Genomic DNA, 23,893 nt, shown 5'->3' on the forward strand with positions numbered 1-23,893 from the left:
CAAGAAGCAGCCCACGGTAGCCCTTTCGTCTACTGAGGCGGAGTATCGGGCCGCGTCTTCCACCACATGTGAGGCTGTGTGGCTTCGGAGATTGTTGGAGGAGCTTGGCTGCCCCCAGACTCGTCCTACTTTGCTGCAATGTGACAATGAGAGTTGCATTGCCTTGGCACGGAATCCTGTTTTTCATGCCCGGACGAAGCACATAGAGATTCAGTACCACTTCATCAAAGAGAAGCTTCTGGATGAGACCATCACTGTGAAGTACTGCAAGACGGAGGACAATCTTGCAGATTTGTTTACGAAGGCACTTCCCCAGGCTCTACTTCGGAGGCATTCCAAATCCCTCAGGCTTCTACTCCGCCCAGGCTCTGAGAGGGGGTGTTAGAGATCAGCGCCTGTACGGTACGGGACTGCCATGTGGCAGTCCGACTGCCTGCAGTCCAGTAGGCTGCATTTAATGCAATGCAGCCGACTTGCCCCGGTTTTCGCCCAGTTTCCTGGCTATAAATAGCCGAGGATTTCAGCAGTCTCCTACACTTCTCTGCTCGCAGATTACAGACCGGCGGCACGCGCAGATTCCGTCTCTCTTCGCAGATTTCAGACAGGAGACAGTACAGACTGCAGCGGACTTCGAGGTGAACAGCAGGTTGCATCGTCAAGGTGGAGACACGCAGTTCAACACACTACGCCCGTGTATATTTCTGCATATCTTTGTATTCAGCACACTTTATACAGCAGATCTTCATCTTCCACTGTCTCTTTCTCTCTCTTCTCTCTCTGCGTTCTCTCTCTCTCAGTCCTACGCTTCCGCACCGCTGCACTCTGACAGAGATGTACCTAATTGACAAGAGTTGTATTCTCATAAGTAGCCTTAAGTTTCTCCCACTACATAGGCAGTATCAAGCCCCTTTATATCAACCAAGATATCATCTGTGACAACCATTTTAATGTAAGTAATGGCCTTTTTATTTATTTTAGCCCAATCCTCATCTGACAAAGCAACAGGCTTTATGTTCTTCTAAAACATCATCACAATCCTTTAGAAAGAGTATACCCTGCATACGATCTTTCCAAAGATCAAAACCATTTCCATCCAATTTACGAATCTCAAAGAGATTCTTTGTGTCAGATGTAGATGCACTGCCGGCCATCTTCAGCAATACACAATTGCAATAAAGGGCTGAATGCTTTCAGCCAATAGCAAGGTTTCTGAATTGTAACAGCAAGTACACACTCTTGTACTTCCAAAGTGTCCAAGAAGCAGATGTTTAGCTGCAAATTTCAGTCTCAAGTACTGATTACAGCATATGCACAAATCAAAACTCATACATTTACATTAAGGATAGCTCCCACTTCAATAATACATCACCAAAATTCCCAAATGCAATGACCCAAATGCTGTATTTACCACTATTTCACTGAATAATGAGTATTCAGCAATACATGTACCAAGAGAAGCTGCCCTTTTTCAATGTTTGAAGCATCCAAAACTCTAAAGACTCCCACTCAGCAGTGAATCTGCTGCAAATTTCAATGTCCAGTCTCAAAACGACTCAAAAAAACATCACCAATGTGAAAAGCCCCAAAATTTCTGCAATGAATCTGCTCCAATTGCATAAATACATCTTCCCAACCATCAAGTGCGGGCTAATGTTGCAGAAATTTCACGATTTCTGCAAAAGCCCCAAATTTCGAGGTCCAGCAATGCACAATTTCCAAGAAATTAGCTCATCCAAGCAAAAATTTCACTTGCATTTGAGCATCCCCAAAAATTTATGAGGCCTGTGCACTCAATGTCTGCAATTTATGGTCTAGAGGTCACTGCAATATGTGTCACGCACCACATTTGGGAAAAGCCCCAAATTTTAAGAGAGTTTTGCACAGATTTGCACTCTGTGCTTGTATGTGTAAACACCCGATAGAGAGGGGAAAATAAGATAAAGTAAATTAAAGAGAAAAAATGGCTCATTGACCTTCTGCCTCTGCCTGTCATTCGTGTGGCCGAACACCCTGTCGCCCATCACGCGGCAGTTGCCTCCAGCCCCGTCGCGCAGCAACGTCACCTCCAACCCCATCACGCAGCAACGTCATGCAGCAGTTGCCTGTTTAGTCCATCTGACGCCATCTGACACCCGTTATGCCTGCACCCGACCTGTCCCCTGCGCTGTCGGTCCGTCTGACGTCATCTAACGCCCGTTATGCCTGCACCCGACCTATCACCTGCACGTTATGCCCGACCAATCAGTCAAACTGATGCCTGCTCGTCTACTCCTCAACGGCTTGCATGAGCCATTGGCTCTGATATGAGTTTGCCGAGGCAAAGCGGAAGCAGATAGAGAAAGAGAGCTGAGAGCAGGCACAGTAATCGAGGAGTTCGATAACTCATAGCTGAACAGTGTTTGACAGTGATAGAGTGAGAGTGAGTCGTCAAATAGCTGTCTACCAATGTGGTACACACAAAGAATAAAAGAATGTATTTATACTTAGGGTATGGTACATTTACACCCGTTAAGGTGGATTCACATGTGCAAAGTAATATATACACGGGATACACCAAAGAGCGTGTAAGGGCCTTTACACCCAACAAATAGTTCCATTAATTGGCTTTGGCTCTTACACTCTCCACCACAACTTTGACTATGAAAAATACCTTATCTTCATTCTCATCTCTCTATTGATGGCCACTCTATCTCGTAATCAACCTTGAAACTCCAACAATAAGCCATTATATAGATCTCAAAATGCCTTGCTATTTTATCATAGTGCCTAACACTTTCTTGCTTTCTTAAATTAAGTTGGCAAAGCTTTTTGCTTTGATTATCTCATTAATGAACATTGTAATATGATTTTATAACATGAGCAATGATGAAGAATCTCCATGATACAAGAAAGTCATCGGGACAAAGTGGATTTTTAGGACCAAGCTAAAAGCTTATGGGACTTTAGACAAGTACAAGGCTCGCCTTGTCGTGCAAGGGTTTCAACAGAAGCATGGTATTGATTATGAAGAGACCTTCGCCCCTACTGCGCGGTTGACTTCCTCTCGGTTGCTACTCACGCTAGCCGCTCACCACGGTTGGCCAATATATCAAATGGATGTCAAGAGTGCCTTCCTGAACGATTTCTTGGAAAAGGAAGTCTATGTGGAGCAGCCACTGGGCTTTCCTTCAAGAAAACCTAGGGATACAGTATTCCACTTGCATAAAGCTCTTTATGGGCTAAAGCAAGAACCACGGTCTTGGTTCCATAGGATGGATGAGTTCTTGCAAACTCGCAGATACCATTCTACCCCTTATGACCCGAACTTATATGTTCGATCTACTACAAAGGGGGTTAGCTATATCCTACTATACGTTGATGACTTACTCATCACAAGCTCAGATTCTGCTGCCATAGCGGAAATCAAGACTAAGCTTAAAGCTACATTTGAGATGACAGACCTTGGTTTATTGTCCTATTTCTTGGGAATGGAGATAGTTCGTTCTAGGGGCTGTATTTTTGTGTCAGCAAAAGTACGCACTTCAGCTTGTGGAACAATACACTCCGGATATCAGACATGGCCAGTGGTCACGCTTCTAGATCCTATTGTCCACTTGTCAAAGGATACCCTAGGACAGTCCTTCGATGAGCATACCCATCGTTCTATTGTAGGAAAACTTCTTTGGTTAATTCACACTAGGCCAAATTTAGCTTACTCAGTTAGCATACTCAGTCAGTATTTCACAGCACCTAGGATGTCACATTGGATTGCATGTCTTTGTGTGTTGCATTATTTACGGTGTACTTGTTCTTATGGCTTGACATATGGTTTTGGTTTATGTTTGCAGGGGTGCACTGATTCTGATTGGCCAAGAGATCCTGACACCCGGCGTTCCCATTACGGCTATCTCTTTACCTTGGGCACGACTCCCATTTCTTGGTCCAACCATAAGCAAGGGACAATGGCGGCCTCGACAACCGAGGCTAAGTATCGGGCTCTCTTCGATGGCACCACCTAGGCCATCTATCTGAGGGGTTACTGGCGGCGCTTCACTTTCCATGTGACTCTCCCACAGTTATCTACTGCGACAACCAGAGTGCCACTGCCCTTGCGAGCAATCCGATCATCACACCACGGACATAGCATGTGAGAGTCCACTTTCACTTTTCCAGAGAGCAGGTTGAGCTAGGCACTATTCATCTAAAGTTTATGCCATCATCGGATAATTTTGCAGATATCTTGACCAAAGCGGTCAACCACCCTCTTCTTCAATACCTCCTACCCAGGATCGGCTTGGTTACACCCTCCCCTACTCCTTCAGCTTGACGGGGAGAGGGTGCTTCCCTCTTGCTTTCCCTTCCATTTTGAGAGGGGGCGGCTTCTACTCTTGATAGTAACAGTGATTATGCTTACAGTTTTTTTTAGACATTACATTCATTTATTCTTTTGTATTGTATTATGGACATTTGTAACTTCATCCGCACTGTCGGGATGACATGATTGTAAAAGGGCACTTAGACAAGTGAACAATTCCCCTGTGAGGAAATTGTCCCAGTGGCACCATTGCATAGCATATTGCATGAGTATGATATCTTCCATCTCCCTTTGCATTACCCCATGCATTGACATTCTGTTCATGTGAGCTCAATTTTATCTTCCGTCGGATCTTCAGTAGTCTCACTTAACCACGACCCCAACTTATTACATGTCCATCTGTGCGCATTTATCCCTTTTCGGTCGTTTCGAGTGGTAGACTCTAGGATCCACCATATTCGAGGCATTGCACATAGCAGTCTCCAAGGGAGTCTTTCCCAGCTTGCTTGCTTGCTTTGCTTGTCTTGCTTGCTTGACATATTTGCTATGCGCACACCTGAGCCATTTTCTTCGTCACCGACACCCAGTAATGGTAGGGAAAGTATGCTTGTTTTATGAAGGTCTTGGGTCTGACCATCCTTTATCACTCTCCCGTTTGGGACACGGATACTCAATAGGACACAACCTGATTTGAAACTCTCACTTAATGCTTAATCTATCAAACCTAGAAAGCCCTCCAAAAAAAAAGTCCATAGCTGATTCAATCCGCCTTTGCAGGGCTTGGTAGGCCACTAGGTAACCGATGTGCACCCTTTGTCCGATGCCCTGTCCTCTCTGGGGTGATCACTTAGGCTCCCTTGGTAAGATAACCATCGCCTATGTAGTCTTAGTAGGCCACTCGACAGTCGACGCGCACCCTTTGTTCGATGCTCTGGCTGCTTTGGGGTGGGACGCCTTGCGGTAAAAGATAAACAAAGAAAGAGCTTCACTTGCCTCTATTCTCGTGGCACCATTGTTGGGCCTAAGAGGGGGTATTGAGCTAAAAATACATTAGCTTACTTAAACAGCCCCAAAACATGCTCAGTTAACGAATAAACCTTGTTTATTTAAAAGAAACACGATCCTAGAGAGTTTTTGTATCCCATAAGCACAAGCCCACTTGGGAGGGCCCAAACTTTCTATAAATACGTATGCTGCCCTTCATTCAGCCCTCAATCTCGTTTTTTGCAGATTTCAAGTGTTTCAGCTTGCTGTCCACACCCTGTTTGCGGAGGACATCTCAACCAAAGCTGTCCACTGCTGTCTCCATCAGTTGGCGCCTGATTTCCAACTCTCTTCACGCAATTTGGAGCTGATTCCAGCTAGGCGACTGCTATTCCTGTGCAGACCTGCTGCCGTACAACCTACCACATCATCACAGCCATGCGTTTGCTTCCTGCAAGCTGTCGCCCAGCTGTTGCAAGTGTTGACTGGCAGTTTTCTCTCTCCTCCAGCAGTCGCTAGCTGCTACAAGCTGTCCCCAGGCTGTTCTGCCTACATTTGGCAGTTTTCTCTCTCCTACAAGGTATCTTGCCTGCGTTTTTAGTCTTTCTCTCTCTTGGAGTTTGCGTTTTTAGTATTTCTCTCCTGCAAGCTGTCCTGCCTGCGTTTTTAGTATTTCTCTCTCCTGCAATCTGCATTTTTATTCTTCCTCTCGTTCTTTGTATTTCTCTCTTGCAGGCTATCCTGTCCGCGTTTTTAGTCTTTCTCTCTCCTCATTGTTGTCTGCCTCAAATCCAACTTCTCACTGCCATGTTTGCTAGTGTTCGATATCTAGAGGTTGCCTTGCTGCGATTCGGAATCCGTTCAAAGTACAATACACTCTCCAGCTCATTACTCCTACCTTGATCCTTGAGATACAAGAGTTTGAGGTACAGTATTCATTCACTGCATAGTGTGTTTGCTACATGAGCATCGTATATTCAATAGTCATATCACCTCATTCATTCACTGTGTTCATTGTATCTGAGTTACCCTAACCCTAACTATGTTCTTTTATCAGTCTATGCTTTGTTGTACTATAGCTGTTTATGTTTCTTTGTTAGGGTATTTCTTTACACTCTTTGGGTAAAGAAGGGAGTACGGGCACCTATATAGAGGGTGCCATTGATGGCATATGGAGGCTAGCAGAACGAGCCTTTTGTGAGACGTGGAGAGAATAGGAAGAGGGTTCCAAAACAAACGGGCTAGGTAACTTCCAGTCTTCACAATCCACGCAATAATCTCGATGTCGTTCAGAGTGCGGAGATTCTCCTCATCTGTATCATCAAAGCCATGAAGCTAGTTATAAGACATCTTCAAAATTCTGCAAGACACCCACAAGAAATCTGCATTTTAGTGGTAAACAGTCCCGAAACAAGAGAAAACAGCTACAGGATCAGAAGAAAGTCGATGTAGAGGGTCCACCTATAGGAGAAATATTGTCGCCTACACAAAGACCATTTGTGTTTGCTAAGGAGAGAAATCACCTAACGAAGGAACACTGCATATGCTGCAAAAGACTATCGCTTAACAAGGGAAGCTTGTCACCTCCAGCAGAAGAGGGAGTGGGCAGCAAAATGGGTACCTAGCACAAGAAAGACTAACAGCTTCCAGCAAAAAACTGAGTTTTCAGCAAAAGGTTGATGTGGCAAGGACACCTGGCAGTCTAGGATGGTCTCTTGTACAAGAACTCAGCTTTGTGTTTATCTTAAGACTCCGATACCATGTAAAAGAGTGCAATAGAAGAAAGAACATGAACACAAAGACAAAGGAACACAAAGAGACTACAAGAAAAGAAGAAAGAAATCTGCACTGAACAATGAAAGAATGTTGAATATAGAAAGGCTGATCAGTCCCTGCACTTAGCCCGCAATGTAAGTGAGGGTACCAAATCACATTGATGATGATGGCAGCACCAGAGACAGAGTCGCAGTGTGCACCTACCAAGGACTGAGAAAGATGAGTGAATGATCTGGCAACTGAGTGGGTGGCTATAAATGGCCAAATACCCCCAAATCTGACCAACCTGAAATCTGGGGTCAAAATCTGGCCGACCAACATTTAATGCTGGTAAAATGCCAACAAATCTCAGAAAAAATCCTGGAAAAGATAGACAATGTCTAACAAGTGAGGCAAATTGACGAATACTGAAAACTGCTCGAGAAATGCACACAAAATCCTTACTAGAGAAGAAAATGCACTAGAAGGCAGTAAATTGAGTGCTCTAGAATGAGCTACCTCCTCACTCAAAAAAAGTAAAAGACAAGTCAAAGCTCCTAAAGTCCAAGTCTAACTCAAACTAAGGCTCACAGGCATGAGATGACAAGGCATGACAATCATGACAGCTAACAAGTTCCTCACTATCGTCTCATAATTGGATTAGAGGCTTGGCTCACCCATTTCCAACTTGAGTTTTCTAGATGATCTATTCAAGGTCTCTCCGTTTCCATTGCCCTTTAGTGGCCTTCCGTTTGATCAAATTTTTATATAGAGAGGGGGTCTTTCTCATTAGCTGGCTTTCTTCATCAACAACTACATTGGCATTGACACTCTTCTTGCCACCCTTGGATTTGCATCTCCTTTGGCCTTCCGCCACATCTAGGATTGAGAGGGAATGTTAGCAATCATGTGTGTCTTATCTACTTATCTCCTACCTATGAGCCTCAGTCTGAGTCAACGAGGACATTAGGAGCTCTAACATTGTCTTTGTCTGTCATTTTTTGTGTTTTAGACACTTTAGATGGAGGACACTTTAGATGTGGGGGGGGAGGGGGGGAGGGGGGGTTTTCCCCAAGAAGCGTGGTCGGGCAAGCCACCTTCATATGCTCATCTGAAAGTGTTTGGCTGTGAGGCTTTTGTGCACATTCGTAAAGAAAAACGCAGCAAACTTGAGACAAAGTCCTGTAAATGCATTTTCCTAGGATATGGTGACGAGGGTGAAATGGGGTATAAATTGTGGGATCCCGATAAAAGGAAAATAGTACGCAGCAATGACGTTATCCTGTGGGAAGATCGCATGCACAAACAGCCCGAAAAGACTGAGGAGGTCCGTAGGGTTATATTCCAGAAAGAAATACCTTTTGGACAGCAAAATGTGCCTGCCGTACAGCAGCAAATACCTGCTGTAAATGAACCTGTAAATGCAGAAAATGATGCTGGAAATGATCAGCCAGCTATTGCCCATGAAAATGAGCCATTACATGTGCGGGAACAGCCAGGACAGCAAGCTGTTAATGCTGATTTGCACGCTGAAACCCAGGACAGCATGCTGAAAATGGAAATTTGCAAGAACAGCCAGCAAACAATGACCATTGGGTTAGAAGATCGTCTAGGGCTACTAGACAACCTGACAAATTTGTTCCTGGTGCAATTAATGTGGCTGAGTATGTCATGTTGACAGACTGTGGTGAACCGTCTTGCTTCAAGGAAGCAATGGACAGACAGGACAACAAGAAATGGTATAAAGCCATGCTGTCAGAAATGGAAACTCTTGACAAAAATGGCACTTGGGACTTGGTGCAGTTGCCTAAAGGGCAAAAAACCCTTCCATGCAAATGGGTTTACAAAATGAAGGTCACTTCCGGTTCCTCACCAAAGTACAAAGCAAGATTGGTTGCAAAGGGGTACAAGCAGGAGCATGGAATTGATTTTGATGAGATTTTCTCTCCTGTAGTCAAGATGACTACATTGAGAACCATTTTGGGCTTGGTTGCAGTTGAGGATATGGAGCTCATACAGATGGATGTAAAGACTGCGTTTTTACATGGTGATCTGCATGAAGACATATATATGCAGCAGCCTGAAGGGTTTGTTGAACAAGGGAAAGAACAAATGGTATGTAAACTCTAAAGGAGTTTGTATGGGCTGAAACAAGCACCAAGAGAATGGTATCATAAGTTTGATACATTCATGCAATCCCAAGGCTTTCATAGAAGTCAAGTGGATCACTGCTTGTACACCAAGAAGGCAGCAGATGGCAGCCTAATTATCTTGGTTTTGTATGTCGATGACTGTCACAACTCTATAGAAACAGAATTTGTATCCTTTTTCATTAATTTGTCTATATAATGATTTATTAAATTTATTTTCTTTGCACTAATTAGATATAAAGAAAAGTGCATTGGAGCTGGCCACTGATGAGTGGTCACAGGTTATGGTGGACCCACGCGGTGGGTTAGAGAAAAGATAGTTCACACTTCCACCTATATGGCCTGATTGGGCGCCTGTGACCAGAACTCATGCATATCAGGGTTAGACTCGCACGCAGAAAAGATTGATGCCTTGAAGTGTGGGCTAGATCCACCAGAACAGACAGTTACAATCAACAAGATGGCATGATCATGAAATGCTTGTATAATGTGCATGTGTGGCCTGAAAGCTTGAAATGCACACTTCTTTGCATAGGAAAGTCACATGAAGATTCTGATACCGTTTTTGCGATGTACACGGAAAAAGCTTTCATATGACACCCATATTGGGGGGGTCCCTAAATTTTAGGAGATCCCTAAATTTTAGGAGCCTCGAATTAGCCTAAAAATGCTAGTCCTAAAAAATAGGGATGCCATTCTAAAAATAGTAAGTTCTGTACTCTGACTGTGCTTACTAAATTTGGTTGTTTCTATTCTTGACAGTACTCAGCCCAAAAAGGAAGGCCATAGAGAAGAGACAAGTGTCAAGACACTTGTCACACAAGTTTCCAAGTGTCCCACCACTTGTCACATCTCATGACATGTGGCTCGACACTTGTCTTGTGCTACTCCACTTTCCCCTTTTGAACGAGCTCTTATTTATAAGAGAGGGAAGAGCTAGTACAAAAGGGGAAAGTGGAGTAGCACAAGACAAGTGTCCAGCCACATGTCATGAGATGTGACAAGTGGTGGGACACTTGGAAACTTGTGTGACAAGTGTCTTGACACTTGTCTCTTCTCTATGGCCTTCCTTTTTGGGCTGAGTACTGTCAAGAATAGAAACAACCAAATTTAGTAAGCACAGTCAGAGTACAGAACTTACTATTTTTAGAATGACATCCCTATTTTTTAGGACTAGCATTTTTAGGCTAATTCGAGGCTCCTAAAATTTAGGAATCTCCTAAAATTTAGGGACCCCTCCAATATGGGTGTCATATGAAAGCTTTTTCCGTGTACATCGCAAAAACGATATCAGAATCTTCATGTGACTTTCCTATGCAAAGAAATATGCATTTCAAGCTTTCAGCCCACACATGCACATTATACAAGCATTTCATGATCATGCCATCTTGTTGATTGTAACTGTCTGTTCTGGTGGATCTAGCCCACACTTCAAGGCATCAATCTTTTCTGTGTGCGAGTCTAATCCTGATATGCGTGAGTTCTCGTCACAGGCGCCCAATCGGGCCATATAGGTGGAAGTGTGAACTATCTTTTCTCTAACCCACCGTGTGGGTCCACCATAACCTGTGACCACTCATCAGTGGCCAGCTCCAATGCACTTTTCTTTATATCTAATTAGTGCAAAGGAAATAAATTTAATAAATCATTATATAGACAAATTAATGAAAAAGGATACAAATTCTGTTTCTATAGAGTTGTGACAGCCCTCTAGCTTTTATTTAGCTGTACTCAGCTGAAAAGCTTCTTGATATGGCTGAAGAATGTTTGGGTAATCCTTCATGAATTTTTCATCTACCCACTGTGCATCTGTTGTGGGTAGATATTCGCTTATTTTCGAGATTTAATATAAAAGAGAATGAACACTTAAAGCTGAAAATGAAAATTACTTACAAAATTACAGCCATGAAAATGTAAAAGTAATGGAGACAAGATTGAGGGTTGAAGATGGGCAAACACCACCCCCCCGAAGGAATGTATTTCTGCTCAACCCAAGTCCCTTAGGGAAGAGCTCAGTTACAATCAACCTGAGAGTGAGGAGAAGTAATTCTCACTCTCACAAGATCATGCAAAGATGTACAAACACACATGCATTATCTATTATGCAATGATAAGAACTGATTTCTTTACAGTATGAGAGAAGAAAGAGGGGAAATCAGCCTTTCTCCATCGTTGAACAGTAGTACATGGATAGGGCTTGCTTCTTGTTGCTAAAATGGAAGAAAGAGCTTGAGAAGAAGGTGCTGTAATGAATTTACAGGCTTGCTATCCTGTAAAACAGCAGTGATCGAAGAGGGAATATGGAGGAATTTGATAATGGAGAAGTGGGGGATGATGATGGGGATAAATGGGCCAGTTTTTGGCTATCTGTGGGTGCTGTACATGAGTTTACAGCAAAGAAAAATGATGCTGAATGAAGAAAAACGAGCTCTTATTTATAGGAGAGGAAAGAGCTAGTACAAAGGGGGAAAGTGGAGTAGCACAAGACAAGTGTCCAGCCACATGTCATGAGATGTGACAAGTGGTGGGACACTTGGAAACTTGTGTGACAAGTCTCTTGACACTTGTCTCTTCTCTATGGCCTTGCTTTTTGGGCTAAATACTGTCAAGAATAGAAACAACCAAATTTAGTAAGCACGGTCAGAGTACAGAACTTACTATTTTTAGAATGGCATCCCTATTTTTTAGGACTAGCATTTTTAGGCTAATTCGAGGCTCCTAAAATTTAGGGACCTCCTAAAATTTAGGGACCCCCCCCCCCAATATGGGTGTCATATGAAAGCTTTTTCCGTGTACATCGCAAAAACGATATCAGAATCTTCATGTGACTTTCCTATGCAAAGAAATGTGCATTTCAAGCTTTCAGCCCACACATGCACATTATACAAGCATTTCATGATCATGCCATCTTGTTGATTATAATTGTCTGTTCTGGTGGATCTAGCCCACACTTCAAGGCATCAATCTTTTCTGTGTGCGAGTCTAACCCTGATATGCGTGAGTTCTCGTCGCAGGCGCCCAATCGAGCCATATAGGTGGAAGTGTGAACTATCTTTTCTCTAACCCACCGCGTGGGTCCACCATAACCTGTGACCACTCATCAGTGGCCAGCTCCAATGCACTTTTCTTTATATCTAATTAGTGCAAAGGAAATAAATTTAATAAATCATTATATAGACAAATTAATGAAAAAGGATACAAATTCTGTTTCTATAGAGTTGTGACAATGACATGCTGATTGCTGGCAGGGATACTCATGCCTTGGATTCATTGAAGCACAGTCTTCATGGCAGCTTTGACATGAAGGATCTAGGTGATGCAAATCACATTCTTGGCATGCGAATACTCGGAGATAGATCTAAAGGTTTACTCTATCTATCTCAGTAGGAGTATATCTCCAAAGTTTTGCAACGTTTCAATATGGAGGGGGGGAAAACAATTGGGGTTTCATTGCCTCCATATGTGAAACTCGGTGCAGAGGACAGCCCTACATCTGATGATGAGAAGGCTAAAATGGCCAAGATACCATATGCTTCAGCTGTTGGCAGTTTGATGTGTGCTATGGTTGCTACACGTCCTGACATTGCTTTTGCAATGGGAGTGGTTAGCAGATACATGGCAACCCCTGGCAAGAAGCATTGGGATGCAGTGAAAGGTATTATGAGATACCTCAAAGGCACAAAGGAGTTGTGCATCTGCTTTGGAAAGCAGAAGGCATCTGTTGTTGGCTTTACGGATGCAGACTATACTGGTCATGTGGACTGCAGGAAGTCCACTTCTGGGTATGTAGTTACTTTCACACGAGGAGCGGTCTCTTGGATCTCCAGGCTACAAAAGTGTGTTGCATTGTCTACTACAGAGGCAGAGTATGTAGCTGCCACTGAGGCATGCAAGGAGGCTTTATGGCTTTCACGTCTGGTGGAAGAGCTTGGCATCACAGAGTTACCTGTTCTCCATTGTGATAGTCAGAGTGCTATCATGCTAGCACGGAATCCTGTCTTTCATGCAAAGACAAAGCACATACAGCGTGAAATATCACTTCATTAGAGATGTACTTGACAACAAGAGCATTGAGCTTGTCAAAGTGCATACAGATGATAATCCTACACACCTTCTCACGAAGGGTCTTCCAACAGAGCGGTTTACTCATTGCCGACAGATGATGGGAGTTGGATAGATATATTTATTTCAGCTTTGTACATACTTAGACTTAGCTGATTCTTTTCTCCTCTTAAGGCACATTGCCTTTAGGTGGGAGGTTGTTGGGAATAAAGGGCCATCGTGCCTTTTATATGTGCACGGGTGTGAACACACGCTTAGCACATTGTACTTTCATACATATATGTATCTAAAACCTAAAGTGGTACTCTCATCATTGTACCGAAAAACGTGTTCACTCTCTACTCTGCTGACTCGCACTCTCTCTCTCTCTCTCTCTCTCTCTCTCTCTCTCTCTCTCTCTCTCAGAGCGTAAGGCTTGTCTACCTCTATCTCCGAGCCTCATCGATTCCTTCAGCTATCCATAGATAGGACCCACTCAGTTCCACATGGATACCAGAGTGCCTTGGCTCTAGCAAGGAACCATGTGTTTCATTCTTGCACGAAGCACATAGAGATTCACTATCATTATGTACGAGAGCACATCATGGATTCCAAGTTAGTGGTGGCCTACTATCCCACAATAGATAATGCGGTAGATCTCTTCACGCAGTCTTTGCCCAAGGTTCCTATGCTTCATCACATGAGATTTTTGGGTCTTTAAACACTCCCAAGATCTAAGAGCATGTGTTAGCCTATCTTATTTAGTCTGTCAACCTGTCATCTCCGTGCAAATCTCTCTCCTCGTTCTGTTGTCTTTTCTCCTCTCCTCTCTCTGTGTTCTTGATTCTCTTCCATTACACACTCACAATTTCTTGTGTGCAAGTTGGATCCTAAGCGAACTTTTCACTCGTGTCAAAGCCAAGTTTCGATCCTAGGATATGTGGGTTATTGGACCTCCACGATATGCCCACAATGCTGGTCACAACCTTTAGGTCACTAAGTGACTTAGTGTGGATGCACTAGGGGCACTTTAGCGTTAGGCAATTGAGCTCTATACATAAGACTTAAGGACCATTTGTGTAGATTCACACTGTGATCACTACGCTGGGATTCTATGCCCAATGGCCATCGCATCTATACACTAGGATTGTGTGGGTTGCTGGTATAGGATACTTAATAGAGCAGCAACGGAAGAAGGAAAAGAACACTCAAGCAAGATGACAATAAAGGCAACAATATAAACTTTAGCTAAATGATGAAAAAAGATGATATGACAAACTTGCCCATGCAAGCCAAGAGAGGGATGTTTGGGGCTGATTATGTGAGTATGCATAGCGAAAAGGAAACATGAACACAAAGACAAAGGAATACAAAGAGACTGCCCAAAAAAAAAAAAAAGGAAATCTACACTGAATAGAAGACAAATGTTGAATACAGGAGAACTGATCAGTCCTGCACACAGCCCACAGAGTCAATGAGGGCACCAAATTAGGCCGATGATGACGACGGAGTCAAAGTGTGCACTTGCCAAAGGAGAAGGAAGATACTGCCAAGTGAGTGGGGGAGGCTATATATAGCCAACTACCCCTAAATTTGGCCGACCTGCACCTATAAATAACCCAACAAGCATTTAATGTTGTTTCGACCAGCAATAAATGCCCGAAAAATGTCTGGTGACATGACAAAAATGCCAAGGTGGCTGGATACTGTCTTGGAGATGAAGACAACCTAGGAAATGCAAAAACTGCTCAAGGAAAGCACATGAAACAACTAGACAACTTCCATTCCCAAGTGTCTCTACGACATCTTTGACCATCAGATCGGCATTAGGTACCATTCAACGCCACTTCTCTAGTGTCACCAACTGACACTTATGGCCAAATGAATGACCTAGGTTAACAACTGGCACCAAATACCACCAAGTACCTGTGCAGCATAAATTATAGCAACTTTTACCTTTGACATCCAGTGATTTCCTCAGGTCCCAAACTCGTAAATTTACTCTAACCCTACTTACACCTCACATGTGCAACATTTACTTAACCATGTGATTAAAAATTAATCCATATATTAAGTAAGGTTTCAAAAATGCATATCCTCATGACATGGGGGATGAAAACGAATATGTGAAATTTACGGTGCACGAGCGAAAACAGGTGTAGCAATATAAAACTACCTTAGAGAACCCTCCACAAGAGGAGAAATGAAGCCTACGAAGCTCGCTCTTCTACCAACCTGCTACTAAAATAGCTCTTGTAGAATAATCCTCAATACAAATGGCTTGCTCAATGAAGACAACCCAAATACCAAGGCTAGTAAGGCCATAAATTGAGAGGAAAAGAAAGCCCAAGTCTAAAACATAAAGGGCCTATGCAAGGAAACAAAGGCAAAGTGCCAACACCACTAATAGGCACAAATACAATGTCCCCAACAGTGACTAAACCCTCAAAAGGGCACAGATCTTACAACAAATCACCTCGTAGATTCATATGACTAGGAGCTCCACTATCAACTAGCCAAGGCCTCTCAGAAGACAAGGCAACCACTAAAGAAAGCTCCTCCAACTCAACAATATGAAGGAACACTAACTCATGGGTAACAACTAGAGTACAGGAAAAAGGCTCGGATGTTTTAGCTTCTTCCTTAGTAGGTGCACACTCAGATGGTCGCTCTAAAGAGAGATACTTCCTCCATAAAAACAAGAGACACTCCTAAAGTCCTTATCTAACTCAGACTGAGGCTCACAAGTAGGAGACGACAAAGCATGACATTCATGACTACTAACAGATTAAATGTAGAGGCAACCATTCAAAGACTGAGAAAGGATCATTCCAACCAAGTTAACAGTTTCGCAAGAAATTCAACATAGATTTAAAAACCCAATCTCTCAAGTGGAAGTTTTGCAATGTCATTTCAAATGGGTTGTTGTCACAGTGTTTGTTTATCAATCCATAGACTCCAATTCGAATGTTGCTTTGTTCCTATTACTAGATGACCATGTGGACATAGGAATTAAACTCAAGTCCTTTTGGTCACCATGCATTCAACCTTCCAAGTGAGTGCGACCATGCAAAATGTAGGAGCTAAACCAAAGATCCCCTAGTCATCACCCTATTCAACTTAACCAACTAAGCTATACCTATTTGGTCTACCTCCCCTCCCCTCCCCTCCCCTCTGTCAGAGTACAGCGATGCGGAAGCATGGGACCAAGACTGAGAGAGAGAGAACGCAGAGAGAAGAGAGAAGAGAGAAAGAGACAGTGGAAGATAAAGATCTGCTGTATAAAGTGTGCTGTATACAAAGATATGCAGATATGTACACGGGCGCAGTGCGCGGGACTGCGTGTCTCCACCTCGACGATGCAACCTGTTGTTCACCTCGAAGTCCGCTGCAGTCTGCACGATCTCCAGCCTGAAATCTGCAATCAGAAGTGTAATCTGCACGAATCTCCAGCCTGGAACTTGCAATCAGAAGTGTGGGAAACAGTGCAGAACACCGGCTATAAATAGCCAGAAAATATGCGTCCAGAATAGACAGGTCGGCTGCATTAAATGCAGCCGACTGGTGCAGTACAGTCGGACTGCCACGTGGCAGTCCGACCAGTCCAACTGGTACGGCCAAGATCTAACAGACATCGCTAACACCCCCCTCAGAGCCTGGACGGGGCAGAAGCCTGAGGGATCTGGCATGTCTCCGAAGTAGAGCCTGGGGAAGAGCCTTCGTAAACAAATCTGCAAGATTGTCCTCCGTCTTGCAGTACTCCACAGCGATGGTCTCATCTAGAAGCTTCTCTCTATGTGCTTCATCCGGGCATGGAAAACAGGATTCCGTGCCAAGGCAATGCAACTCTCATTGTCGCATTGCAGCAAAGTAGGACGAGTCTGGGGGCAGCCAAGCTCCTCCAACAATCTCCCAAGCCACACAGCCTCAAATGTGGTGGAAGACACGGCCTGATACTCCACCTCAGTAGACGAAAGGGCTACCGCAGGCTGCTTCTTGCTACTCCATGAGATAACACCTGCACCCAAGGTAAAACAATAACCTGTAGTAGACCGCCTGTGGTCCACATCACCAGCCCAATCTGAGTCGCTCCAACCTGCAAGTACAAGATCTGAACCACCTGTGCCTGCTGGATAATGAATCCCTAAGTCAGATGTCCCCCTCAAATACCAAAGTATCCTCTGGGCAGCCTACCAATGCACTGTCTGAGGTTCACTCATGAACCCCGCCAAGAGACCAACAGCAAAACAAAGATCAACACGAGTGTTGAGGAGCCAAATCAATGATCCAATCAACTGACGATAGCGGGAAGCATCCGCCAAGGGAGAATCTGAATGTGAAGTGGCCTTCCAGTTCGGATCCATAGGAGTAGAAATGGTCCGACAATCCTCCATCGCAAAAGAAACCAAGAGCTCCTGTATATATCTCTGCTGAGAGATGAAAATCCCCCTCTGAGACTGATAAATCTCATGGCCCAAGAAGTGGAGGAGACCCAAGTCCGTCATCTCGAACGCCTAATGTAAAGCTGCCTTCGTCTCTTTGACCTTCTGTGCATGATCACCTGTGACAATCAAATCGTCAACATACAACACAAAAAGCACACAACCAGCCTCGGAAGTGTGTACATAGAGCTGCGGATCGGCCTTGGAACGCCGATATCCCAACCGTGACTGAAGGAACGAATCAATCTTCTCGTTCCATGCACGCAGAGCCTGCTTGAGGCCATACAAGGCCTTCTTCAACCTGTAGACTTGCCCATCTGAAGATCCAAAGCCAGGAGGCTACTCGACATAGATCTCCTCCTTCAAATCACCATTGAGGAAGGCCGACTTCACATCCAACTGGTAAACAGGCCATCTTCTATGACCAGCCAAGGCAAGAACAGGTCGAATAGTCGCCATACGAGCAGTGGGGGCAAAAGTGTCATGACAATCAATCCCTGGGCGCTGTGCAAAACCTTTAGCAACAAGGCGAGCCTTGTGCTTGTCCAAAGAACCATCGCTAAGATACTTGGCCTTGAAGACCCATTTGACGCCAATCACCTTCTTATTCGAGGGGCGAGGCACGAGATACCAAGTGCCATTCCTCTCAATAGCTCCAACTCAGCTTCCATAGCTTTCTTCCATGGTGCGGACTATAAAGCCTCCTTCACGGAGGTGGGCTCTCGATTCTGCATAACACGGGTCATCAAACAATAGTTAGAGCAAACAAGCTCTGTAGAATGTGCCTGGTGTCTCCGTGACCGCCGCGGACCATCCTGCGGTCCCCACTCCTCAGGGACCCCCTCGATCCCTGAATCACGGAGTGTGTCACAGGTCCAACAAGGAGGAGGCCGGACCTCTCCTCGTCTCTCTCCATCAGCTGAAGACTCTGGGATATCCACAGGTAGTAACTCCTCGGGGGTGACTGGTGAAACAGTAGACTCTGTATCGGAAACAGAATCAGAATCAAAAGGCGCGGGCTCCAAAGGAACTGTCTCGAGAGCCCAACTCTCCCTTGGATCTCCAAGAACGGGATGCTCCTCACCCGCTGCTATGGCCGGAACCTCCACGAACTGCACATCTCGACTGGTGTACACATCCCGCTTGACGGGATCATACAAACGATAGCCTTGGGTCTAAGAGCTGTAGCCAACAAATACCTGTCTTCGGAAAGCTGCTTCAATTTTATCACGATGAGCCTTGGGAATGTGAACATAAGCATCACACCGAAAAACCCTAAAATAAGAAACATCGGGCTTAGTCCCAAAGTAAGCCTCAAAAGGTGTCATCCCATCAACGGCCAAAGTGGGGGATCGGTTAAGGATGTGGACTGCAGTAGCCACAGCCTCGGCCCACAGAAATTGAGGTGTCTGTCGGTGCTCCATCATGGTGTGCGCCATCTCGATCACACTTCGGTTCTTCCGTTCAAGAATGCCATTTTCTTGAGGAGTGTTGGCGTTAGCAAACTCCTGGTGAATACCTTTATCTGCACAAAAACGAGCAAACTCATTAGAAACAAATTCACCACCCTTGTCGGATCGCAAGGTCTTCAATCGCCGGCCCAATCGGTTCTCCTCAAAGAGAAGCTAATCCTTGAAGTGGGAGAAAGCCTCCGACTTCAACACCAAGAAATAGGCCCAAGTCATCCTGCTGTAGTCATCTACGATCAACATGAAGTACGCGAGCTTCCTCTCAAGGACTCGTTCCTCATAGGGCCACAAAGATCCGTAGATACAAGCTCCATCGGTGAAGTAGACCGCTGCGAAGCTTTGTTGGGAATCGCATCCCTATGCTGCTTCCCACGAATGCAGGAGACGCATGGCTGTTGGCTCACCACTATGTCCGGCAACCCTCGAACAAGCTATCCATGTGATGCCCTCCGAAGATAATCATAGTTAAGGTGACCAAACCGAGCATGCCATAGCTCTGACTGTGTCTGAGAGGTAAGAAGAAGAGTAGGGAGAGCGGTAGAAGACGTCAATTTGTAGATGTTCTCCTCATATCCTGATGAGAGAACCTTCCTTGACCCACGATCAAGGACTCGCATCGAATCACTGTCAAACTCCACCAAAAGTCCAAGTGAACAAATCTTATGGACCGAAAGTAGATGATACCCCAAACCTAGCACATGCAAGACCTCTGAGGTATGGGTACCACCACGTCTATCTGAAATAAGCTGCATCTCACCCCGTCCTGCAATAGACACAGAAGAGCTATCTCCGATGAGAATCTGCCCATGCAAAGGTCGCAACTAGTCAACACCAACTGATGGAGTCATGTGCCGGGAGGCACCACTGTCAACGATCCACTCTCGAGCCCGGGGAGTTGTCATCGCAGCATCAGAAGCCTTCGGTGTAGAGTCCTCAATGACTGCTAGATGAAGAAACGCAGCTGATGAGGGTGCAGCCACTGCTCCAGAATCCTTCGGGTCCTTCTTGTTGGTGTCCTTCTTGTCTTTGTCGGGGCAATCCTTCTTCCAATGGCCGGTCTTACCACAAATATGGCATGTGGATTCTTTGTCCTTGTCCTTCTTTGACTTATTGTCCTCCTTCTTCTTCTTTTGGTCCTTCCCCTTCTTCTGAGAGACTTGACCTGTCAAGGCTTCTGACTTGGAAGCATGCTGTCCCTTCAGTTGTTCCTCTTGGTCCAAGACCATAGGAACCAGCTCTTCCCAACGAAGAGTAGACTCACGCCCCGAAGCAATAAGGGCAAAGTAAAAAGCACCAAATCGTAGCGGCAACTAGGACAAGAGTGTGATCGCCATGTCTTCAGAGGAAATCGGCTTCCCCGCATTCTGAACCTGCATCTGAAGCTGTCTAAGCTTGTTTATGTGCTCCCGCAACGAAGAAGACTTGTTCACGGACAAGGTCCGCATCTGCACCTCCAAAGAAACCCGCTTCATAAGGGTCATCCGGTTATACATCTCATCAAGCTCCAGCCATATCTCCCAAGCCACCGTCAAGTGCTTGATGTGGACTATCACGGCTGTAGTACAAGACTGGAAAAGAAATGAACAAATCCGGGCATTCAGTTTGTCCCAATGAGACTGTGCCTTGGCCAACTCCGCAAGAGCATCAGAAGAGAGTTTAGACTCATCTCTTACCGAGGGCCAGTCGATCTCCTGTACAAGCTCCGCCAAATCGTAGGACTCAAGGATGGCCAACATCATCACGCGCCAGATGCGGTAATTGTCGCCATCGAGCTTTTGATCTGCGGGAAGAGCCGGTAAGACAGGCACCTTCCGATCCATCATCGTCTGGAACTCCAAGTCAATCTCTGTAGACATCTTCATATGTAATGCCTTCATAAACGCAAAAGCAGCCCCCTCTGACTGTGAAAACGCAGCCTGCTAGGGCTCTTTCTTCCGCGTCCCGTACCTTCATCACCCGCCGGAGGCGATGAAAAAGCAAAACCTACACTTGAAAGCTGAAAACTCAGCCTTCCTCCTCTTCAAACAGCAGCAAACAACAGCAAATTTACCAACTGGACTCCTTTCCCGCGCGCCCACGCTCGCTTCAACCTTGTTCCGATGCGCAACCCTCCCGCTCGCCCTCGAACGCTGGAAATGCAGCCTTGTGTCACGATGGAATCTCCTCTTCAGATAGGTTCTTCACTCAGTCAACCCTTCTTCACTGCTCTGATACCATGTCAGAGTGCAGCGATGCGGAAGCGTGGGACCAAGACTGAGAGAGAGAGAGAACGCAAAGAGAGGAGAGAGAAAGAGACAGTGGAAGATGAAGATCTGCTGTGTAAAGTGTGCTGTATACAAAGATATGCAGAAATGTACACGGGCGCAGTGCGCGGGACTACGTGTCTCCACCTCGACGATGCAACCTGCTGTTCACCTCGAAGTCTGCTGCAGTCTGCACGATCTCCAGCCTAAAATCTGCAATCAGAAGTGTAATCTGCACGAATCTCCAGCCTGAAACCTGAGATCAGAAGTGTGGGAAACAGTGCAGAACACCGGCTATAAATAGCCAGAAAATATGCGCCCAGAATAGACAGGTCGGTCGGCTGCATTAAATGCAGCCGACTGGTGCAGTACAGTCGGACTGCCACGTGGCAGTCCGACTGGTCAGTCCGACCAGTCCAACTGGTACGGCCAGGATCTGACAGACATCGCTAACACCCTCCCCTCCCTCCCCTTCCCCCCCCTCTCTCTCTCTCTCTCTCTCTCATATTCATTCCACTAGTTTGTCGGAGTGAAAGCTATAATTCATGTTGAGCAAGAGATATCGTATAAGATTAAGGCTTCCTCTTTGAGGTCAATACCCTCCTCCGTACAGCATTTGCTGTTCATTCCATCTCTTATACCATTAGATGTTTTGGGTCGTTATTAGTCAATGTAATAGAAACTGGAAATAAGAATATCAAGTAATCAAATAATGAATTGGAATGTCTCAATGTAACAATGCTCAGGTGCTGTCAGTATTATAGTAACATCTTCATGGGGATATTAGTCTTCAGTGATATACAAGACAACATATTTGCATCTCTATACAAGCTGACAAACCCCTCTCTCACACACAATATCAATCAATCAATCAAATGAAGTGGCTGCCCTAATTGTAAGCCACTCAATTAGTAGCCCACATACCCAGGTTCAAATCTATCAACTAGCACCAAGACTTGGGTGCCTCATCCCTCTTCAACTACAAAATGTTCACCAAGCTATACACATGCAGCTTGCATCTAGTACCAAATCTGAAACACTTGTGCAACACTTCATACAACAACGACAACTGTGCCAGCAGGCAGAGAATGCAGCAACTCTGCCCTTGGGCATCATCAGGCACAATAAGTGCAAGCCAAAGCTACCAGCAAAGAACAGCTGCTGGCAATCCTTCGCACCCCATGAATGCCGGACTCTGCACTTTGATTTTCCTTTTGTTTGTTACGCAAGAGCTTGCATTTCAGAACGTTTTAACTCTCCAACCAGGATCAATTTTACCTCTCTTTCTTGGCCCTGTCAATTTTGGCTTGAAAGCGTTTAGAATCAGGTTCGGGCTGGTCATATTCCTCATATATCTCTTCTTCTATGTACTCTTCCTCTTTGGCTTGTCTCTCCTCTTCTTCGGCGTCAAATTCTTTGACGGCCTGCTCCTGCTGTTTGCGCTGCAAGTAGAGGTCCACCTGTTCTCGGAGGAAGACCTTCTTGTCGCTGAGGTCGACGGCAAGGTCAAGCTCCAACTGCCGGCGGATGGCGGAGGTGGTGGTGGTGGTAAGGTCAGCGGCATCCAGGACCTGGGTGAGCCTGCGCACGATGTCCTCTTCAGAAACCATCATCTTCTGCTGGAGTGACGCAAGCAAGGCTGTGACAGGAGGGGCGGCGGGGGAGGCAGGGCACAGGTTGCTGTACTAGGTTCTTCTCTCCATGGCTGACTCTCTCTCTCTCTCTCTCTCTCTCTCAGACTCTCAGAGACACTCTCTCTCTGACCTCAGAAACAGAAGACAGACGAAAGAGTGCTTTAAAAAGCTTGCACCAGAGAACGACCAAAACTAAAGCAAAGTCCGTTTTCCAATGTCACGAACTATCGTTATTACTTTTTTCTTATTATTTTACTACATTATCATTTATTGACATTTCATTTTCATGTGATTTGCTTTCTGAGCTTTTGAAAATTCGAACTATATAAAGTTATCTGCCTAATTATTATTAATTAAAATAAAATGCACCCCTTTCTTAACTTTGTACTTCTCCATAGACCTTGGAATGTCTAGGTGGAGATGCAATCCAAAGGAGAGCGGTCAACGACATTACGCTTCATAAGAGTGCTCACATATTCCCGATTTGTAGTGTTGATTCTCCAGTTGAATATGAAAAACCTTGTTCTACAATTGGATTGGCACTTAATTTTCAAGGTCCAAATTCAAGCATCTTACTACTATATTATTTTAGCTATAGGTTCGGAAAGCCCTGAACTTCCAGAGGGCTTCCCGAACCTACCCCTTTTCCAAACCTCCATCCCCTTCCCCTCCTTTTTTTCTCAAGTGTAATATCTAAATTTTCAAGAGTAGTACTTTGTAAAACTCTTGTTTTTCTACAAAAATCTATAATTCAAAACCTTTTCAATTTTTTATTATATCAATACATTAATAAATATTAAGAGAGTTTATTATTATGATTTTTATTTACAAAACCATATACTATTTTTAAAGTATGCTCTAAAAAGTCTTTTTCATGGTAA

The 23,893-nt window shown here is 44.7% G+C and overlaps 1 protein-coding gene across 1 annotated transcript in view; it reads right to left on the minus strand.

Annotated features, from left to right (window-relative positions):
- Positions 1 to 23,199, minus strand: part of LOC148027488 (uncharacterized) — a 62,474-nt gene extending 39,275 nt beyond the window's left edge. Inside the window, exon 1 of the mRNA XM_087689208.1 lies at positions 22,657 to 23,199. Coding sequence (XP_087545334.1) covers positions 22,657 to 22,991 — 335 coding nt within the window. The 5' untranslated portion in view covers positions 22,992 to 23,199. The remainder of the gene's footprint in view (positions 1 to 22,656) is intronic.
- Positions 23,200 to 23,893: the final 694 nt, after the last annotated feature.

This window comes from Lygodium microphyllum, chromosome 12 (genome assembly GCF_053477565.2).
Source record: "Lygodium microphyllum isolate KBCC chromosome 12, Lygodium_microphyllum_v1.1.10, whole genome shotgun sequence".
NCBI classification, from domain to species: Eukaryota; Viridiplantae; Streptophyta; class Polypodiopsida; order Schizaeales; family Lygodiaceae; genus Lygodium; species Lygodium microphyllum.